Below are 20758 nucleotides of genomic sequence, written 5' to 3'. Positions count from 1 at the left end.
TGAGTCAGTCTTAATTTATCCTAGTTCTTTCTGGCCCTGCTTGTTCAATGATTACACAACTTTATCTTCTGGAACCCTCCCACACTGTTCAAAGGCTTCTCAGTTTCAAGATTTGAAAGCTTGACTCTCTTCTTCTTTAGTTTCAAAGTTGTTACAGTGTTATCTTAGTTATGTGAAGCATGTGGAAAGATGGGGGTTGGAAATCTGCCTCCAGGCATATGTAACAGACCTCTTGGAATTTCATGTTCTTTAACTGGTGATTCTTGTGAAGTGGGAAAGGAAAATACATATGGCAGGCTTTTGTTCCCAGCACCTCATGCGAAGAGTTGACTCATTGGAAAAGACCCTGATGCTGGGAGGGATTGGGGGCAGGAGGAGAAGGGGACAACAGAGGATGAGATGTCTGGATGGCATCATCGACTCATGGGTATGAGTTTGAGTAAACTCCGGGAGGTGGTGATGGACAGAGAGGCCTGGCGTGCTGCGATTCATGGGGTCGCAGAGAGTCAGACATGACTGAGCGACTGAACTGATACCTGGTAGATCTTTGGCAGTTCATTTCTGTACCTGTATAGAACAATAATTCTTGACTGTTGTAAAATGTGTTTGGGCCAAGAGTACTACTATGGATTTTACCCCTTCCAAGTATCTATTTCCATGGCTTGTTTCTCCCATTGGAGAAACTGTATTTTTACCAGTTTACCTTCTCTCCTCATCCCCTGGTTAGGGATTACTTTAGTTTGCTAAGAATGTTTCAATACTGCAATGAACTGGGGCTTTTTTTTTTTTAACTGAGACATTTAATGAGCTCAAGGCAGCCAGATGTTTGAGATTTGTCCATCACCTGGCAGGGGACTGCTTACTGTGCACTATGTACTTAAGGATGCTGGAGTTAGGAAAAGACTAATTCTTCCCCTCAACTCCATCAAAATTGACAAAGAAGGAGTGGGAGGTTGGGAGTAAGTAGATGTAAGCTTTTGTATATAGAGTGGATTAAAAATAAAACACCTAGGGAACACTGGAAACTTCACAGCTAAATGCACAGTGAACTTTGGGTCCTGGCTGGAAGGAAAAAAAAGCTAGCAAGGACTTGAACAATTAGGGAAATTTTAATATACGCAATATGTTTGGTAGTACTGACCAGTGTTAAATTTCTTGAGTGTTTTATTGTGGTTATATAAGAATGTCCTTGTTCTTAGGACATACATCTGAAGAATTTATGCATAACAAATCCATGGAAAGAAAGTAACTGTAGCACAGTGGTAAAGTTCACAATCTAGTCAAAGTGATAACAGCCAAAAGTAATTAAGAGTACAGTGCACATGGTGCTTAAAGGTATTGTAAAATATATAGTAAAACAAGGGTTGGGACAAGGCAGGGAACATTTGAAATTGGACCTTAAAGTGAATAGCAAATGTGCACAAAAGTGTAGAACAGGGAAAGAACCTCTAGTGGAGGCTATGAAAAGGAGATGTGTAGATAATTTTTTTTTCTTATTTCACCTTCCCTCCCTGTCTTCCTTCCCCTTCACCCTGCATGGCCACTGAATGCAGTATCTCTTCGGTTTCTTCCATTTAGGGCCTTATATAGAAGTATTGGAGAACACTGGTAGAAAAAGACAAAAGAGGTCTCTTTGGTTTTAGAAGTATGAATTTGGTGTAAATGGCATACAACTGAGTGGACTGTGTTTATCTGGGAAGTAAAGAAGACAGACTTGGTTGTTTGCTCTATCTTGTTAAAAGTGGCAGTCTTGGAGAAGGAAATGGCAACCCACTCCAATATTCTTGCCTGGAAAAGTTCATGGACAGAGGAGCCTGGCGGGCTGCAGTCCATGGGGTCACATGACTGAGCACGTGTGCACGAGGGTGGAGGGAGATGGGTTGGTAGCAATAAAGTGGTAGAACTAAAAAAAAAAAAAAAAAAGTGGCAGTCTTGAACGCAAAACCTAAGGATCGTAGCCATCACTGGATCCTGGTGTAGGAGTTGGCATTGGCAGACCTGCTTTGAATAAAGTTGTCTTAAGAGCACCACCCAAGTTCACACACACATCTCACCAGTTATCTTCACCCACTCAGGTTCACATAGGGAAAGGAAAATAAAGAACAGCCCCCAAAAGTAATTTAACTGGACCCCAAGAAACTGAATGACGGCGCCACTCTCCCTAATCCTGTTCCCGTGGGAGACTCGATTACAGCGATTCCCATCCTGGTTCAAAAAACCAGTTTGCTCTGACTGCCCAGACTTCCCCACAGGCTGCATTCTTGCCCATGAGCTCATTGTTTTGGCTTCTCTTCCTGTATAAATCCAGACTACCAGAAGTCTAAGTCCGGGCTCCCTAGCTAGCTGAAGCTGCATTCCATTCAGAATTTCACCACCCCCACTGTGGTCACATGCCTGTGTTTATTCAGGTTATCCTGGAACAAGGTGTGCTGGGAAAGAGCCAAGGAAACAGACAAGGAAAACTGTTTGCTGGATTTCTACCTGAATTAGATGAGTTTCCATTTTAAGAAGTGCCTTCAATTCTGTGCCCCTAAAAACAATCTGTTTTCCATTTTAGTAGGAGAAGCTGGTTTCAAAAATTGTGCTGTACATTTCATAGACATGCCTACAGGCTGGTATGACTCAGGTGTTCAGATTTGGGAATGCGTGGGGGGCGGGGGGGGGGGGGGGGATAGGTAGGGATTTTCCCTTAGAAACACTGCTTTCAGAAACTACTGGATCTCTATGCCCAGATCTTTAAAGCCTTTCATCCTCAGCTCACACTTCTATTCCTGAGGTTACCTGGAGTGATTCCCACACATCTCTTGTCCTTGGTGGGAATGGGGCAGAGGGCAGGGGGACAGCTGGGCTACTGCCAGAAGCAGCTGTTTCACTGCTTTGTTGTTAAAATTTCTTGAAAAGATAGCTTGTTTATTTCCTTAGACCCTGAAAGCCCATATCTAAGGCAAGGTGAGGGTAATGGGAAAGGCATTTCTCTTTGTAAAGTTTGGGGTTAATACTGTATGCCCAAGCAGTATACTCCTTTCCTCTCTTCATAGGTGTGTTTCTTTTTTTTTTTTAAAAGGCCGAAAACAAAACTGCAGACTGACACTGGGGGAGGTGACATTTTTTTCATTTCTCAGAAATCCACCATGAGGCAGAGTAGAGAAACAGAAAGAGGGAAACAACATGTTGAAGTGACATGAGGTTTTGTCTGTGCGTGTTTTGAAATGAGGTGGCTTGTTTTCAGCTCTAAGGAAGAGCAGCTCTGCAGAGGAGCTTGGTAATGGCAGAGGAGTGGCTGGCTACCTGCTTCTTTATCCCCTTCTCTCAAAGCTTGGTCGTTGGGGTCAGATCTGAAACGGCAGAGGTTCTGTACCCTGTTTTCCCCTTCATGAACCATAATGATCAATCCATTTCACTCAATGCTGTTGAGTGAAAAAAACTTATACAAAGTAAGGATTTGGTCAGCAATCCCAGAAGTAGGTTATTTTTAAAAAGCAATGCAGCTGAGTTGCTTTTAAGTACAGAACACATCAACACACAACTTTGATAAAGTTTGTCCTGGGGGGATGGGTGCGAAATGTGACTCAATTAGTAATACATAACCCTATGTTTGCATGACAGTGTATCTTACACAAAGATGATGTATATTTAATTATTTCCGGGGGCCTAAACATTGAATATATTTGAAAGAATCAATTCCTCAAAACTTTTAAGTTGAAAAATGAAATTTAGACAGGATTTGCCTGAAATGCAGCAAAATCATGAAAGACATTTGAAAACAACAGAAACAGTTTATCCCATCCAAGTTCAGATCACTGCAGCCCAGTAACTATTTTGATAAAGTGTGCTCTGTGGGAATGAAATTGAATAACAGATCAAAGGAATTAAAATTTAAAGTGAAAATACTAGGTCTCAGGGCTTAATTTTCTCCCCTGTAAACTCTGTCTTTCCTATCTTATTATTGCAAAGATTTAAAGAGACATTAGAAGGCTTCCCTGGTGGTCCCAAGGTTGAGAATCCGCCTGCCATGCAGGAGACAGAGTTTGATCCCCGATCTGGGAAGATCCTGCGTGCTGCGGAGCAGCTGAGCCCGTGCGCCACGGCCACTGAGCCTCTGTTCTAGAGCTGGGAGCTGCAGCAAGAGCAGCCACTGCCATGAGAAGCCTGTGCAGCAGTGAAGACAGCATAGCCATAAACAAATAATTTTTAAAAAGAATACATACAAGTGCTTTACTTTAAAGCACTAAACAAACGTAAGGGATTTTTGGGAAATGTCCCATAAGGACTGACTCTTGACCATATCCAAGTCATTGAATTCCCAAGGAGAAACCACTAAGAAGCTGGTATCAATAAATAAGAGATCAAATTAAAAGGGTCTGCAGCTGTATTTTGAAGCAGAGGGGACACAAACAGGATTTTCTGTGCCTGGGCATTGTGGGAGTTCAACCAGATGGCAGAAATCCCAAGGGTAAGTTAGCGCCCTACCAAATCTTCCCTATTGCCTAGTTCTGTATAGCTCAAAAGCTAAGAATGGAGGACTTCGCTCGTTTGTTGTTTGTTGTTGTTCCTGGTGGTCCAGTGGTTAAGAATCCAGCTTGCAGTGCAGGAAGTACCAGTTCTATCCCTGGTCTGGAAAGATCCCACATGCCTCAGGGCAAGTAAGCCTGTGCGCTGCAACTACTGAACCCAGACCCTGGAGCCCTCGAGCTGCAACTGCTGAGCCTGCATTCCTAGAGCCTGTGCTCTCCATCACGAGAAGCCCTTGCAATGACAAGTCTCTGCGCCGCAGCTGGAGAGGAGCCCCCACTCGTTGCAACTAGAGAAAGCCCAAGAGCAGCAACAAAAACCCAGCACAGCCAAAAATAAATAATTTTTCAAAAGAGCTAAGAACAGTTTTTGCCTTTCTAACTGGTTGGAAAAACTTCGTGACTTTAAAATTACATGCAATTAAAATTTCAAAGTTTGGAACAGCCCTCTTGGTAAAGATCCCGCCTGCAAATGTAGAGACATAAGAGACATCCGTTCAATCCCTGGATTGGGAAGATCCTCTGGAGGAAGAAATGGCAACCCATTCCAGTATTCTTGCCTGGGGAACCCCAAGGACAGAGGAGCCTGGTGGGCCACAGTGCATGGGGCTGAAAAGGGTCGGGCACAACTGAAGTGACTTAGCAGTGGTTCAGCGAGTAAAGAATCTGCCTGCAATGCCAGAGATGCAAGTTTGATCCCTGGGTCTAGACGATCCCCTGGAGGAGGAAATAGCAACCCACTCTAGTATTCTTGCCTGAAAAATCCCATGGAAGAGGAGTCTGGTAGGCTACAGTCCAAAGGGTCACAGAAAATCGAACATGACTGACCGACTAAACACACTACATATGACCTTAGTATTGAGTAAAATCACATTTGAAGGGCTTCCCTGGTGGCTCCCGATGGTAAAGACTGCCTGCAATGCAGGAGACACAGGAGATGCTGATTCAATCTCTGGGTTGGGAAGATCCCCTGGAGAAGGGAATGGCTATCTACTTCAGTATTCTTGCCTGGATAATACCATGGACAGAGGAGCCTGATGGGCTACAGTCTGTGGGGTCACAGAGTCACACCTGAGCGATAACAAAGTTTGAAGGGAACAAAGTCATGACCATTTGTTTACAAATTGTGTAGGGCTGCTTTTATGCTACAACAGCAGAGTCAAGGGTTGCAGCAGAAGTTTATGGCCTGCAAAATTGAAAATATTTCTACTCTCTGGTTTTACTTTTATTTTTTTTAATACACCTCGCAACATGTGGAATATTTGTTCCTCAGCCAGGGATCAAACCCAGACCCCCTACACTGGAAGTGTGGAGTCTTAACCACTGGACCACCAGGGAATTCACATCTTTGGTACTTTAGAAAGAGGTTGCCCTCTCCTCTACTTGAACTAAAAAGGAGCTTTACGATGTCATGAAAGAGATAACCAAGAATCAAGGCAAGGGGAAGGGAGGAAGAGATGAAAGAAGGGGTCTGGTCCCAGAGCCCTCCCATCAAGGGCAAGGTCTTTGCCACGTTGCCTTTTATTCTAGGGATACCAGGGACACACACATTTAGGAGTAACCTCAGCCTATCACCCCGTTTCTTTTCCTCCTCACTCAAAGTTCTGTAGAGCTGTCTCTTTAAGATTCAGGCAAGGCTCAGAGGAGTACAACACATAGACACACATCCTAACTCCAACCTGGAACCTTCCTGAAATTGAACCCATTTCTCCAATACTAAGATTCTTTGCCAGGACATTCAAACACAGCTCTCTGGTCTCTCCAGTCCCTAGCCATCTCTGCACCTCCCCTTCAGCTGATGTAGCTGATTGATTCTCTAGGTTCTGACTGCCATGGCTCATGCATACCTTGTTTTGGACTAACTTGGTGCATTACTCCCTCCAATCCTTTCTAGGGTCTGACCTCAGCCTTGAAACACCCTCCTCTATAGAGTTTTCCCCAGTCTCCAGGGTCAAGGAGCCCGAAGTCAGATTGAAGATCTGTGCTGTCTAGTTTGGTTAACCCAAACTCTTTATCTCTCTTGTTGACAGACTTAGTCTTAGGTACTTTCCTGAGACTTTCTACTTCCTGTAGAAGGTGCCTCCCACCCTTTATAGCTGACATCTCTTCATCACCTGCCTGTGACAAATAAGCCCCCCTCTGCTCTAACTTCCCCACCCAGCTGACTCCCAGAACCAGAGGTGATGGATTTCAGGGATGCTGGTAGGAGAGAGGGTGGGAATGTGGGGACCCCCACCCCCACTCCACCTCCAGATTATAATCTCTAGCCTGATGCTCCATGCTTTAAGGAGAGGTTTTCCTGATTGAGTTTACTCTGGTGGGGGAGGGTGTGAAGTTCAAATGAAGCCTCTGTTTGTAAAACTGGGGGGAAGGGGAGGGCAGAAAATGAAGGAGGATCTGGTTGGAGAGAATCTGGAAAGGAATGAAGCGTTCCTTGCATTTTGTTCTGACTCTCATCCCTCTGCTCTCCAGGTCTATCTAGATCCTCCCTCAAGGGCTCTTGAGAGAGGGTTTCTTAAGACACTGAGACACTCATGCCGTCACGTGGGTCAGCACCTGGGCCCTTGCGCTCGACTTCACTCCTAGTTACCACAGAGGTTGAATCTGGACCAGTGAAAAGTACGGGTCTCCTCAGACCCACCCCTGCAGCTGTGAGCACCTGTTTGCAGGGAGGCCCCCAGTTGGGGAAGTCTAGCAGCTAAATTTAGTCTGAAGGCTGAAGCATAATTGGGTGGGTGATTACCCTGGGGAAGCTGGGAGGGGGAGGGGGGAATTCTGACCCAGCTGAACAGACACCTCAGAAGTCCACGGATTAGAACCAGTCACCTTCCCCCAGCAAACACTCAGAAATGAGAAGCCCCTGCAATCTGCTGGCCTTCTGCACGCTTGATCTCTCTTGCGCTCATCAAGATTGTTCCTATCGTCACCCCACCCCCACCTCAACTCTCAGGGGGCCAGTTCCTCTGAGTCCTTCCCTAAATTCCCCCCAGAGCAGCAAGGCTAAGAGCCTCTGCACCACATCTCCCAGAACTTGGGTTACAGCTTCCTCTCTCCCAAGTCCCCCCACAGGGTCTCAGAGGTCAGCAAAGAGGTGTCTGGCCACAGTAATCCCCTGAAAGAGGCCAGGAAAAGGGGTGCTTGAGGTCAGCTTCCGCTTCCTGAAAACGTTCACAGGGACTCCCCTTCCCATTCTGCCCTCAGTGACCAGAGGAAGGAATCTTGAGGGGCTGCACCGACTCCTAGCTTTAAAATGCGAGGAGAAAGGGGGCACACCCCCCCCCCCATGAAAGCCCACGTCCTGAGAAGCCAGAGGCTGAAGGCTATGAGGGAGCTGGGGGCTCTCAGGGAAGGGAGGTGTTGAAGCTGGGGGAGCCCTAAGAGGGGCTGTGGCTGCATTCCCCACCTGTGATTGGTTCTCAGGCTAAGGCCAAACTCCAAACCTGCCCGGCAACAGTCCTGAGAGGCCCTAAGAGGGAGGAGGAACTTCGGGGAAGTCAGCTGAACTGGGGCCACCGCCCAGCCTTCAGCTTCCAGGAATCACTGGGAGGGCCCCAGCTCTTCACCACACCCCTCCCTCGGTCTCAGGACTCCGCCTTCAGCCTGCAGTGTCTGCAGGGCTGGCTCAGGTCCCACTCCCCTGGTGCCCCCACATCTTTGATCCCCTTAGAGGTTCACCAAAGAGAGGAGCCCGTCTGATGCCTGCAGAAACACCGAGACTGGGCCTCCTTGGTACCCCGTTCTTCATTTCCCACCCGGGAGGAGTCAGTTTCATTTTCCTTTCTCCCCATTTTCTTCTGCCTCCTTCCTGATACACTGTCCTCCCGAGATGGTACCTGTAGTCTTCCTTCTCAGCCACTTCCAGCCCAAGGAAAGCCTGCTTCCCAAGGCAACAGAACCACGTGAGGGAGCTGCCAGAAAGGAGAAGTCCTGTCCCCTCGGGTAGCTCTGGGTCCTTCCCAGGGTCTGGGTGTGTCTAGGCGTACATGCTCAGGACACTAGTCACTGCGTCCAGCTGTTTCTGCAGGCCTTTATTTATGATCTTACTTGGCCAGACTTGTGGAGGTGAAGGGATGGGGGTGGGATCCTCCTAATGGAGAGAGAAGCTCAATTCTATTGCACTTCCCCCTTTCCTAGGCATGGGGACCCCTCCCCCAGAAGTGTAGGGGTCGGGTCGGGGAGAGGATTTGTGTTATGGAAAAGGCTGTCCGCGCTCACACCACCACCAACAAACTATTTACCTTGAGAGCGGACATGGGCGTTGGGGGGTTGGGAGGAGACCAGGGTGAGACATCTCTGAAGAATGTGTCTTTGGCTGGACATCCAGTACTGCCTTGGCTCCACCCTCGACTCCACCCCCTAGAGCCAGGCCAGGCTCCTCCTCCAGCCCTTTCTGCTGAGGGAAGGGGGGGAGGGGGAGAATCATTTCCTTTCTTCCCACTCTATAAAAAGCAACAAACCAAAAGCTTAATAGGGAAATGGGTAATAGCAGAAAAGATGAGAGGGACAGGAAGGCAGGACCAAGAAAGGGAACAGGAAAAAGGACCCCTGAAAAGGCAGCTGTCATTCAGCTCAGCCCCAGATGGAAAAAAATGTGCTACTCGATTCCAAGAGACTTGACAGAGGGACCCAGCCTACCAAGAAACCCACCGTAGACAGAGCAGTTTCTATTTTGGACCCAAGGGCCCAACTCTGTACCTAAACTGGGGGAAGTGGTGACCTCTAGTGGTTGATGACCAACCTGCAGGGCCTGCGATCAGCCTCTGCCTTTGACCAAGGCTTCATTCAGATCTCAGGTGACTAGGGCGCCCTCATTAGGCTTTCTGTGCCCAGACTTTCTCCATCTGGGCTCCAAGCGCGGTTCCCCTTCCCACCCTTCATTCTTATCTCACACAGCTTGCTTAGGTGGCCTGTACAGCTGGGTTCCCACGAGGACAATGAAGAGCCTGTTTCTCATTTGTCATAATCATCTTTAATAAAAATAAATTACTTCTGGAGTAGGAACCATTTTAGGAGGTGGGGAGCAAAAGCAGGGGCTAGGATGTCTTATTCTAAACTTGCTCTTTTCCATCCTCTGCCCAGCTGGTCCCTGCTCTGGGGGACAGTCTCTCTTCCTGGAGGGCAATCGCTCACCCCCACCCCTCATTAGCTATGAGAGGGAGGGATAGAGACTAGGTAAGGGGAGAAAGGGTCAGAGGACAAAAGGATGGTTTAGATGATATGTGGCCTGAACAGGAGAAATGCGGGTTAGGACACAAAATTGGGATTAATGTGGAGGCCAGACTCTTAAGTAGCTCGGATTTTCAGCTGCAAATTTGCTTTCCTCTCAGCCCAGAAAACTCTCTGGGAAACTGGCATCATCCCCTCCTGGGGGACTGTGTAACTTCTTTTTGAGAAGTGATACAGATGTATGGGCGCGCACACATCTTCACGGGCCCATACACATTTGGCTGCATGTGTGCACACACACCATCACACCACCACACAGGCACAGACCCAGCCACACATCTTGATGGTCACTGTCATCTTGCCAACTTCCATCACCCTGGGGGACGTCTCTAGTGAGACCAGGACAGGCTGGAGAGCCAGAGGATACAGAGTGGGATGATTGAGGGGTGACTGATGGTGGCATGAGAAAACCACAAGGAGAGGGTCTCCTGGACCCATTTCAGGCGGGCTCTGGGGGAGACCGCTCCAGGACATGGGCACAAGAGCGGCAACAGGTGGCTGTGTAGTAGGGATAGACGCAGAGCCGGGCCTGCACCACCAGGGGGCAGTGTGGAGAGTTGTCCTTGCATTGATCATCTGGGGACAGAGGAGGCCATTGGGCACAAGAAGTCACCAACATCCATCCCGCTGGAGGCGTGCTGCCCACTCCCTCTTGTCCTTCCTAATCTCCACCCACACCTCAGCTAACTCCGCTCTACTGGGAATGGGGGAGAGGGAGCTCTTTACCAGGGCGCTGGCTGCAGGGCTGGCTGTTACAGGATCGTTTCCTGGCGGGCCGCAGGTGAAGAGGGCATCGGATGCTGAGGGTCTGATTGGCGGTCAGGCACTGGACCTCCCTTGTCTGCACGCCGCCCTGGCAGGAGCGAGAACACTGGGGAGACCCCAGCTATCAAATCAGACCTCTGCTGTGCTCCAGGCTCCTCCTGCACCCCAGGCCTCCTCCTCAGAGGAGGAGCTGGGGGGCCTCTCCTGGAGCATTATGAACCCCCACGCAGAGAGGCCCACCTCTCCTCCCATTAATTAAACTGCCCCCGGCCTGAGCTAGGAGGCACAGAGGGATGTACAAAGAGAGAAGCCTCTCCTGTCCTGGCAGTCCACTCTGGGTAGGGCAGGGGAGCCAGGCACTCACCGGACTCCAGGGTGTAGAAAACCACCGGTCCTGGCAGTCCTGCCCTTGACAGGGCTGCAGGGCAGGGGGCCTGGGCAGGTGGGAGCAGTTGCTGGGAGAAGTCACGTTGAACTCAGTCCCCAGTTTGGACACACAGATGACGTCTCTACGCTGCGTGCCAGAGCCACACTCTGAGGAGCACTGATGGAGGAGACATGGAGAGCAGAATTACTCTTACCTCCTCACCCCCGGGAATCCCACCCACGGGCCCCTCCCAGGCGCTCAGCTCACCTCCGCCCAGGGCCCGGTGTACCAGCACCACGTCACCTCACAGGGCCCCAAGCTGCAGGCACGCATGTCAGGGGGCCGGCTTCCAGGTGCACAAGTCTGCTCACCGGCTCCTGCCCCTGCTTCCTCCTGGCTTATCCCGTGGGCCTCCCCGCTCCCAAGGCAGACCACAGAACGTCTCTGGATTCCCGTCCCACACTCCGCTGAACACTGTTGGGAAGCAGAGTGTGAAGGGAGACCGGGGTGACATGGGGAGGGGAGGGGGTCAAGGACAGACACATCCTGGATCCAGGAGTTAGGGAATGCCCTGGGGGACTTTTGCCAGGCAGGGTTCAGGACGTTAGTGTAAGTTTTTCTCCAAGTTCCCAACATTGGCAGTGTCTAGCACACAGCAGGTGCTTGCCCAGTCAGCGTTTATGCAGCTGTGTTGGGAAGACACCTGAGAGGGTGTCGTGGGTGGTGGGGGGCACTAGGGATGTTGGGACTCAGCAGGGGGGAACCCACCTTGGAGCTCCAGTCACTGTGGAACCAGGCCGTGGTGCAGGGCCCCATGTCACAGGCCTCTCTGCTGGGGGGCCGTGGGGGCCCAGAGGCGCATTCCTGCTCACTCACTTCATCCCCGTTGTTGCCGACACAGCGGACCTGCCGGCTCCTCTGGCCGCGCCCGCATCGCACAGAGCACTGAGGGGACGAGGGGCACTCAGGCCTGGGCTTCCCTGGCTTCCTCACCGTCTTCCCTCTCTCGGGCTTCTGAACCAGGATGGGCCTCTGACACCTGGCTCAGAGGTTACAGGGCTTCATGGGCTGAGGAGCAGGCTGAGTACAGGGCATGTCTTAGCTGCCTTACAGTTGGAGGCTCATATGAGATCTCATTTGTAAAAGTTTCTGCCAATTAATACAGAGTTGGGAAAACTGCAGCTCTAGATCACTGGTGCCCACACCTCCAGGATCCTCCCTGTCCGAGAGCCTCCTTGCCCGGGGCCACCCACCTGGCTCCAGGGCGAGCGAACCTCCCAGTGGCCACAGAGGCGCAGCTGGCAGGGTTGGGTGATGTTGGGCCGGGGCAGGTGCCCGCAGCGCTCTGGGGGCACTGAGGAGCCGCCGCCCCCAAACTCCTGCCGGCAGCGTAGCTGACGGTGCTGGGTGCCAGGACCACATGAACGGCTGCAGGATGTCCACTCGCCGGCCTCCCAGCTGTGGGCAGAGGCGGGGAAGGGACAGAGACACAGATGGCAAAAACAGAGACATGTGCAGCTGCTGTGCTCGGGAAAGGGGACAACAGACTGGGAGTGGGGGCCTATCAGAGGTGAGTGGGCTTATTTAGCATTCGGAGTCTGGGATCCCTTGTGGGACTCAGGGTTGTCTCGTGGTGGCTCAGATGGTAAAGAACCTGCCTGCAATGCAGGAGACAAAGGTTCGATCCCAGGGTTGGGAAGATCCCCAGGTCAGGAAGATCCTCTGGGAGAAGGGAATGGCAACCCACTCCAGTATTCTTGCCTGGGAAATCCCATGGACTGACTGGCTACAGCCCATGGGGTCAAAAAGAGTTGGACAGGATGCACACACACACCACACATCCTCAATTGTACAAGAAACTAAGAGAATGTAGCCAGGAGACCCTGTATTGAGTGCAGAGTCCAAGTGAGATCCTACAGGTGCAAGGATGGGTCTCCCAAGGGCAACCGTTGTGTCCCTAGGACCCCAGCCCTCCCATGGGGCACACTCACTATGGTGGGCATGGGGGGCCGTGGCAGGGCTCCTGGGAGGCTGGGGGCCTGGCACCCATGGCACAGCTGCGTTCATCCAGCTCTTCTCCTGACTCTCGAGAAATGCAGAGGAAGATGGGGCGCCAAACACCTGAAGGGGGATAAAGGGAAGCCCGGGGAGGTGGGATGACTCGGCATCCAGTGTCAGTGGGCCCCAGGCACTGAAGTCTGAGTTGGCACAGAGTCAAGGTGTGATGCACGCCCAGGGCAGGGGATCAGGAGTGCCAAGCCGGGAATACGGGCCAAGGGGGCTGGTGTGTGAGGTCTCACCTTTCCCACAGGATGCCGAGCACTCCGAGTGTCCCACTCGTTTCCAGTATCCGGCTGGAGACCCCAAGGGTGTCCTGGGAGGGGGTGGGGCGGGCATCTGGGGGATCCTCACCTGCCGCTGGAGGGTGCCTGGGGTACGGGCAGGGCGGGGCGCTGAAGCAGGAGGGGGCTCTACCCTCAAAATCTCTGTGCGGAGAGAGTTGAGTAGACAAATCAGATGGGCCTCCTCACCCTCAGCTTCACCCCACCTCCTTCTAAGTCTGGGGGTCAAAGTCTTACCAGGCTGGAGTTGAGGAACACGGGGCTCTGGGGTGGGGTTCTCAAGGTTTGGGGGAGGTGAAGAGATGACATACTGATAGAAAACACCTGGGTTTTCCTCCTGAAAGATCATCTGGGAATAGAGACAGAAAGTAATGAATGTTTGGGGATGGCCAGGGGGCATCCTCCATCCTTCTGCCCATCCTGAGACCCACAGCTTCCCCTCAGAGGAAAGGCCTCCCCCAGCGGTGCAGCCTCCCCAGGCCCAGGCCCCTTGCTCACATAGACATCCACAGGCTGGGTGGTGGGGCCTTCTGCGGACAGACTCTCCCCAGCGCCCTCCTCCCGGGGAGGACGGTTGTACCGGAAGACAGTCCCGCCGGCGGTATAGGACCCAGGGGGATCCACAGCCCAGTTTCCATTGATGATGGACCGGCCCCCAGGACCTCGAAGTGCTGGAGGTGGCAGATCAGGACACATGAGGTCATCCGGTCCTCCTCTCCCTCACTTCCCTACTGGCGGGGAACCCGCATACCCTCCCCCGCCAACCTACACACCCCCCCATGCTTCTGTGGCTTCCTCATTGCCCCCACCTGGGAAGGAAGGGGAGGGGAGTCCTGACTTCACTGGTGGCTTGTTTCCTGTGCTGAATTGGGGGTGTGCCGGGCAGAACCCACTGACCAGGGATGGAGTGGGGACCTAAGACTCACCAAGGTAGTTGGAGCTGGGCCGGAGCTGGGCGATCTGGAGTCGGGAGGCCCCAGCAGGAATGGACAAGATCTTCTGATAACCCAGAGGGCCACCCCGCTCAGTGAGGTTCCCCGAGACGAGGCGACAGGTAGAATCATCACCCCCACAGACGCCACAGCCATCTGGGTGCCGGCCAGAGCCGAGGATGCCATCACAGCCAGGGCTCTGGGGGAAAGCAGAGTGAGATAAAGGCTGCTGGAAGTCAGACATCACTTCACACCCTGGCCTGGGCTTCTTGGAGCCTTCAGTTCACCACGGGTCTTGACCTTTGCTATACAAGTGAAACTGTTTCTTTGTCAGCACCCCCATCCCCAGCTAGCCTCTAGGAAGCTTGGACGGGCCTGGGGTGGGGGGAGGTCTTTCCCGCTGTTCACATCTTTTGCTCAGCCTCACTTGGCAGGTAAGAACCCTCCTCTCTGCCATCTCAGCCTGGTGTTCCGTCATTGTGATAATGAACAAGGAGGTGCTCTTGGAGAGTGAGTAGTAGTTATTAACACTGCCCCCTCCCCATGCGTGTTCCCCCTCTTCCCTCACCAGACAGCGTCCAGCCACACAGATGTCCAGGGCTCCAGGCTGACACAGGGTCCCGTCCTGGACCTTTTGGGTGTGACGGACATAAAAGCGGAAGCCACGGGGACGGCAGTTCAGCTCACAGCGCTGAGAGCCCTGAACTAAGAGACGGGGGAGAAGGGTGCTTAGCTAGGTTCCCTGGTGGGAGGTCAGTTGGGAAAGACTCCAGGGCCCTGAGAACAGCCCTGATGTTGGCAATACGGCATCCTGAGGTTGCCAGGGGCCCTGTGGTTGAAGGCAACGCAACAATTCTGAAAGGTCAGTTGGAGGGTCACACAAAACTCAGATCAGATCAGCTGGGATCACTGAGACCAGCAAAAGGGCTGACAACTCTGAGAGAGATACTTGAAACTATGATCATATGAGTTCAGAGCTCAGGAGGGCTTGTCTTGATATCAAGGTGACACCGGCCTAAAATCCAAAGGATGGTAACTTGGGAGAAAGTCATATAACAGGGTCCAGGTCAGTGGCACACCCCCAGCCAGCTGTCACCACCAGACAGGATCTCTCTGCCCATGCCTGGCTTCTGTCATGTCCACTCCACCTCCTGGATGGGTTTCTTCCCAGAGGAGGTCCGCTGAAGAGCAACTCTGAATGCAGCCTCTCCCAGACCGACTCCTCTGCTGACCACCCACCACATCTGACCCCCAGGGCCCTGTCTGAAACCCCCACCCCTTTCTGGGCCTGTTCTGTCTCTTCACCCCAGTCCTGGGAAATAAGGAAGACATGATGCAGGAGAAACACAAGAGCCTACAGAGGAGACAGAGAGTGCTGAGACTCCTTCCCCATCACCCCCCAATCTTCAGCCCCCCTGTCCCAGGGATGGCTAGAAACCTCACCTTCCGTGAAGGGCTCCCACTGGTACAGTTGGCCCATGAACTCCTGGGAGTCAAAGGCTGCACACTGCAGGGCCCGGGGGTCTGGCTGCTCAGGGGGGCAGGGCTGAGGTGGGGGATACAGAGGAGTCAAAGCTGGGGAGGAAAATGGGGGTGTGGGTCAGGGCTGGATTTGGGCGGTAGAGAGGAAGGTCAGGTCTAGGGAAGAGCTCCAAGCCCCCTGCCCTGAAGAGGTCAGACGCCAAGGCCCTTCTCCCTCAGGTCCAGATCTGACGGGCTAAGGACCCAGACTCGGGGTCAGGGAAGCAGAATTGGAAGTCTGGGAGGGGTCAAAGAAGGAACTCACCGCTTGGCTGCAGGCTCTCAGCTGTTCACTCTCCCCAGAACATCTTGGGACAGGGCTACTGGGAGCAAAGAGGCTCCAGAGAGGGCTGGAGTGGGGGCCAGAGCTCAGCAGAGGCAGCCAGCCATCTGCATGGGGAGGGGCAGACTCCACGAGGGACCCGTGGGGATTCCCCCCAGGTCGCCACTGCTCCCGGCTCTGCTGGCCTCGGCCCCGAGGCACAGAAAGGGAAGGATTAGGGTGTCTGTCTGCCAGCCGGGGACTGGCCCAACCCTGGGAACTTGGCCTTCTTGGCTGAAGGGACAGGTGAAAGGAGCTACCTTCTCCCAGGGATGGGGGATGAAAAGAGGGCTCTGTGCCAGAGGCCTGGGCTCTGGGGTGTGGCCCTGTGGGGGCAGGCCTGGCTCTAGAGGGCACTGCTGTCTGAGCAGCTTCGGGGCTTGGGGGTTCTGCTTGCGGGGGGAGGGTGTGGGCAGAAGGTTCTGTAGGAGACAGTTCTGTTTTCTGGGTGTGGTTTGCGGAAGATGGCTCTGTTCTCGGAGTCAGGGATGGAAGATCTGAGGTTTGAGAGAGTTCAGATCTGGGTGGTCTTCGGGGATGCCTGCGGTTCCGATGGAGCGGCAAAGCAAAGGGCACCCTCCCATAGCCAAACATTCCTGGCTTGATGGGGTCTCGAATCCGGGACCTGAGAAGGTGTTGCAGACATGGAGTCACATCACCGGCCATCTCTGACCCGGCCTCCCCGTCCTACCTCCGAGCACCAGAGAAGCCTTTCTAAGCCCTGGATCCTTTGCTACCCTTTCCTTCATCCCAAGCCCCGCCCCTACCTCAAAGTCCCACCCCTCACCTCCTGGCTCCTTGAGTCTCCGGAGCCTCCTCTCTCCCTAATTGAGAAGCAGGACCTCGAAAGGGGCCACCTCTTCCTCGAGGTGTTGGCCTGTATAGGGGAAGGGTTTCTCGGGAAGTCTGCGGTCTGGTGCCCTGACCCCGGGGAAGCAGGGCTTCTGGATGTCTTGGGGGCCTGGGTGGAAGAGGCAGGCCCTGGTGGAGTTGAGTTGTCGGGAGCTGACAAGTCCGGCTCCTGCGCTGTACCCCAACCCCGCAGGGCTGGGAGCAAGAGGCCCACTGGTCCCAAGGACCCCAGACCCCTTCAGGGCCATGGCCCTCCTCGAGGGGTGTCTGAAGAGAGTGTCCAAACAACACCTAGGTAGACAAAAAGTTCAATCAAAATTAGAATGATTTTCGAGGGAACTGTACTGAATATCTAGTCCACGCTGAGGCTTGGGGCAGTTGTTACTGACCCAAGGTCATATTCAGTAGCAGAGGTGGGACTTAAAGTGATATGGCAAGGAGTTAGGGAGTTGGAGAGGCTGGAGGGCCAAGTGTGAGAGAAAGGAGCCAGGGCTTATCAGAGGCTGCAGAAAATGCAAATGTGGTCTGGAGGTAGCGGGTAGTAGGGAGACAGAGATGAAAGGATTATAGCCTCTAGTCCCTGGCTCACCTCCTGATCCAGGCAGAGCTGAGGGAGGGACAGAAGCAGCATCAGACACAACCCGAGCCTGCAAACCAAAAGCAGGAGTGAGGGATCAGACTGGAGCCTGAGGAGGTGTTACACCAGGCCCCGCCCCCAGCAGGCTCCCCTCATCCTGATACCAGCTTCTCAGAAAGCAGAAGTTACTCACCACTTCCCCCGACCCCTCCCAGAGAGGTCCTTTCCCAGACTTCCACAGACTGAGAGTCAGTCGTGCCCTCCGCCATGGCCCCCTACCGCTTACCTGCCCGCCCGCTTCTCCATCGCTCCTCCCTTGAAGGCCCTGGGCCCGGGGAGGAGGGGGCCGGAAGTAAACACTCTACTGTGGCATCTGGGCTTCGGTGGGGGTTGCGCTCTGTAAGGACCCAAGCCTGGTCCAGTCTCCGGAAAGCTGGGGATTGGGAGGGATGACTTCTCAGAAGGACATCTCAGAGTGAGAATGGAGGGGTGACGATTGGCCCATCCCTTAATGATCCTAAGGGTGAGAGGGAAAAGGAACACTGTCTTTGTCCATTCACCCAGGCTGAAGGGGTGGAGGTCTGCCCTCAGCCTGCCAACTCAGACGCAGCCCCCTCCCTCAGCTGCAGGAACCTCTCAGCTCCTGTATCCTAACCAGTGACTGTCTCTAGGCCAGCCCAGACTCACACATCTTTCTTAAGAGGGTTGAGGAAGGAGGCTCAGTGAGGACTTTCCAGACATCCTCTCTGAGCTGCTGACTGGAAGCCCCCTGGGCCTTCCATTCCCACCTGCCTCTCAGCCTTTTCTGAGCTCCTTCTGGTACACTCAGACACAACTGTGCTTGTCTCAAAACTTTTCAGCCAAGGGATAAATTAAATGGGCTGATGGTTTAATCTCTAGAGAAGCAGGTGATTTTTCCCAGTGATATTTAACTTCCCTCCAGGGGCCAGCCTCCCGCAGTGGATCAATGAGACCTTCCTTCAGGCAAGACTCTGATGGCTGGGGGAAGCTGGGAAGGGGAGATGCAGCTAGAGATGCTGTTGCTCCCCAGTCACTCATGGGTCTATCTTCTGAAGAGCCAGAAAGTCCATCCTGAAGTCTCAGCTTGATCTCTGGAGAAGTGGAGCTTGAAACCCTCCCCTGGTCTAAGCCTGGCTCTCCCATGTCTCCCCCTGGCCCTCCAGTCCCTTCACAATGAGCCCTTCCCACCCCCACTCTTCTTGCTGCTCTCAGCTCTGCTTTCCAGGAAAAAAAAAATGTTTCTGTTGGATCTGAAAGGCACCCGGGAGAGGAATCCAAGGAGCTAATGCTGAGGTGGGCCAGCTCAGGGGCAGGAAAATGACAGAGGGAAGGGCAGGAATGTGCTTGGAGGTAGCAAATCCATTCCCCCTCACCTCCCTGAGACCCCAGGGCTTGGGAAGTTAAGGGAAGGATCACAGTGGTGGAGCCTGTGCTCGAAAGGTCTCCTCAGCTCCTCAGGGTTGGGAAGGGGGTTACTGATGGCTGCTCCTTCCCTTGGCTGGGCTGACCACTGAGGTCAGCAACTCCGCCCTGATGAGGAGGCGGGTAGGGGCTCCAGAGAAGGGCCAACATTCCACCCAAACCTTCAGCTTTCTGCCTGACTCCCTTCCTGGTGGTTGAAGGACAGGAGATGGGAGGATGGTCACTGCCACTTCTTGCTGCTGGGTCCCCTCTCCACTCCCTCTGCCTCTCTTCCCTCTGCTCCCCCAGGCCTGTGTCTAGCTGTCTCTCTCTATGGGCTACCCAGTACACATAATCCAGTCCTGAGCTGGGTTTGGCTTTGGCAGCTCCCTGGAGAAGTGAGGGGTGGGGGGCGGGGTGACGTGAGCTCCTGGGGCCAGGGCCAGGCCTGGCTCCCTCTCTGGAAAAGTCCTACCCCACCCCCTGCATAGCTGGGCAGGGGGCCGGCGCGCGCGCGCACACACACACACACACACACACACACACACCCATTGCAGAAACAGATACACATTTGTGGTTTCCAGTCTTTTCATGTTTTTCATGTTTCTCATCTGGTGAGTCTCGCTGTCCAGAGTGAAGAAAAGAGAGGTCAGACAGAACTGGTCATTCTTGGGCCAGGCTGACACCGGTCTAGACAAACCTGGGCTCCTCCCTGCCACAACTCCACACTGGCCAGTGGAGACGGAGGAGGAGTGACCTGGGCAGAACTAACCCCTTCACCCCCAGGAGACCCCCCTCTGGGGACAGTGGCACTGAGGGGCAGGGTCTGGGTCAGCAGGCCCTGGGGCTGGCCGCAGAGCGCCTATCTTGGCGAGCACTCCGTGGTCCTCCTTGTGCCATCCTGGGTCCTGGAGGCCCATCCCAACAGGTGTCCTGCCTTTCTAGTCGTCAGGCTGAGCTGGATTCAGGGCACCCACTTGTATCCCTCCCAGCGGCCCCGTCCCCCAACCCAGGACGGAAGCGGATGACAGGGTTGGGGGGATGGGGGGAGAGAGGCATCATCCAGAAATACCTTTCCAGAGGGGAAGGGCAGGAGGTGCCCGGCGCGTGCCGGGAGCTCCTGGGTATGTTTTCCAAGTTTATTCTGTGTAGGAATTTTGGCTGATTCTTCGTCCGAGTGATGGGGCCCGCGTTCCAAGGGATCAGAACCCCCTCCCCAGGAATTGGATCCCAGGGACTGGAAGATCTTCCGAGGCTATAAGAACTGGGGCCGGGGTCGTGGCTGGGGCGCAACCGCGGGGCTCAGGGAACAGGGACGGCGCGGGGGCGCGGGGCGGGTGGTCTAACCGGACGGGGGAGAGAGGGCGACCGGGGCCAGGGGTCCCAGGGAAGATCTGTACCTGCTCTGCGCGGCCCCGGCGGCCAGCTAACCCCTCTGCGCCCGGGCGCTCTCTCCAGGCAGCCTCGCTCCGCGGCGGCCACTGCGGCCCCTGAGCCGGGCTCGGGACACGGCCGCCTCCGGCCGCGGCTCCGCCCCCGCCCCGCCCCCGGCCCGCCCGCCCGCCAGCCCGCCCGCCACGCGCCCAGCGGCAGCCCCCCGGCGGCCCCCGAACCCCCAGCCCGCCAGGGCCAGCCACCCTGGGCTGCGGGCCTTGGCCGCTCCCGTCCGGCACCTGCCGACCGCTCCAGGGGGGCGAGGCAGAGGGGGTCCCAGCCGGGTTCCGAGGGAGCCATCGCCCCAGGGCTGTCCCCAGACCCGGCTGGGGCTCGAGTCTTCGGGACCCGGGTCTCCCGACCGGCTCCGATTGGGCGGTGCGAGCGCTGCGCCTGCCCAGGCGGGGCGGCCGCGAGGGGCGCCAAGAGGTTGGGTGGTGCCGGTACCCGAGCGGCGTGGGCGAGCCCCGCGCCCTACATCGGGGCG

At 54.1% G+C, this 20758-nt stretch overlaps 1 protein-coding gene across 1 annotated transcript; it reads right to left on the bottom strand.

The window, feature by feature from the left end:
• Positions 1–9457: 9457 nt before the first annotated feature.
• ADAMTSL4 (ADAMTS like 4) lies at positions 9458–20336 on the bottom strand. Its single transcript, XM_020912044.2, has 18 exons — positions 20238–20336; positions 17702–17932; positions 17428–17485; positions 16774–17129; positions 15930–16611; positions 15587–15689; positions 14712–14848; positions 14138–14342; positions 13710–13882; positions 13449–13560; positions 13170–13355; positions 12861–12990; positions 12123–12327; positions 11638–11814; positions 11137–11343; positions 10867–11046; positions 10464–10608; positions 9458–10313 (listed from the first exon to the last, which is right to left on the bottom strand). The coding sequence occupies exons 2-18, from the start codon at positions 17719–17721 to the stop codon at positions 10177–10179; spliced, it is 3213 nt and encodes a 1070-aa protein (XP_020767703.1). The 5' UTR covers positions 17722–17932; positions 20238–20336; the 3' UTR covers positions 9458–10176.
• Between the last annotated feature and the right edge of the window lie 422 nt (positions 20337–20758).

The sequence above is a fragment of the Odocoileus virginianus genome, chromosome 5 (genome assembly GCF_023699985.2).
Source record: "Odocoileus virginianus isolate 20LAN1187 ecotype Illinois chromosome 5, Ovbor_1.2, whole genome shotgun sequence".
NCBI classification, from domain to species: domain Eukaryota; kingdom Metazoa; phylum Chordata; class Mammalia; order Artiodactyla; family Cervidae; genus Odocoileus; species Odocoileus virginianus.
This window is presented reverse-complemented; position numbering and strand designations above follow the sequence as displayed.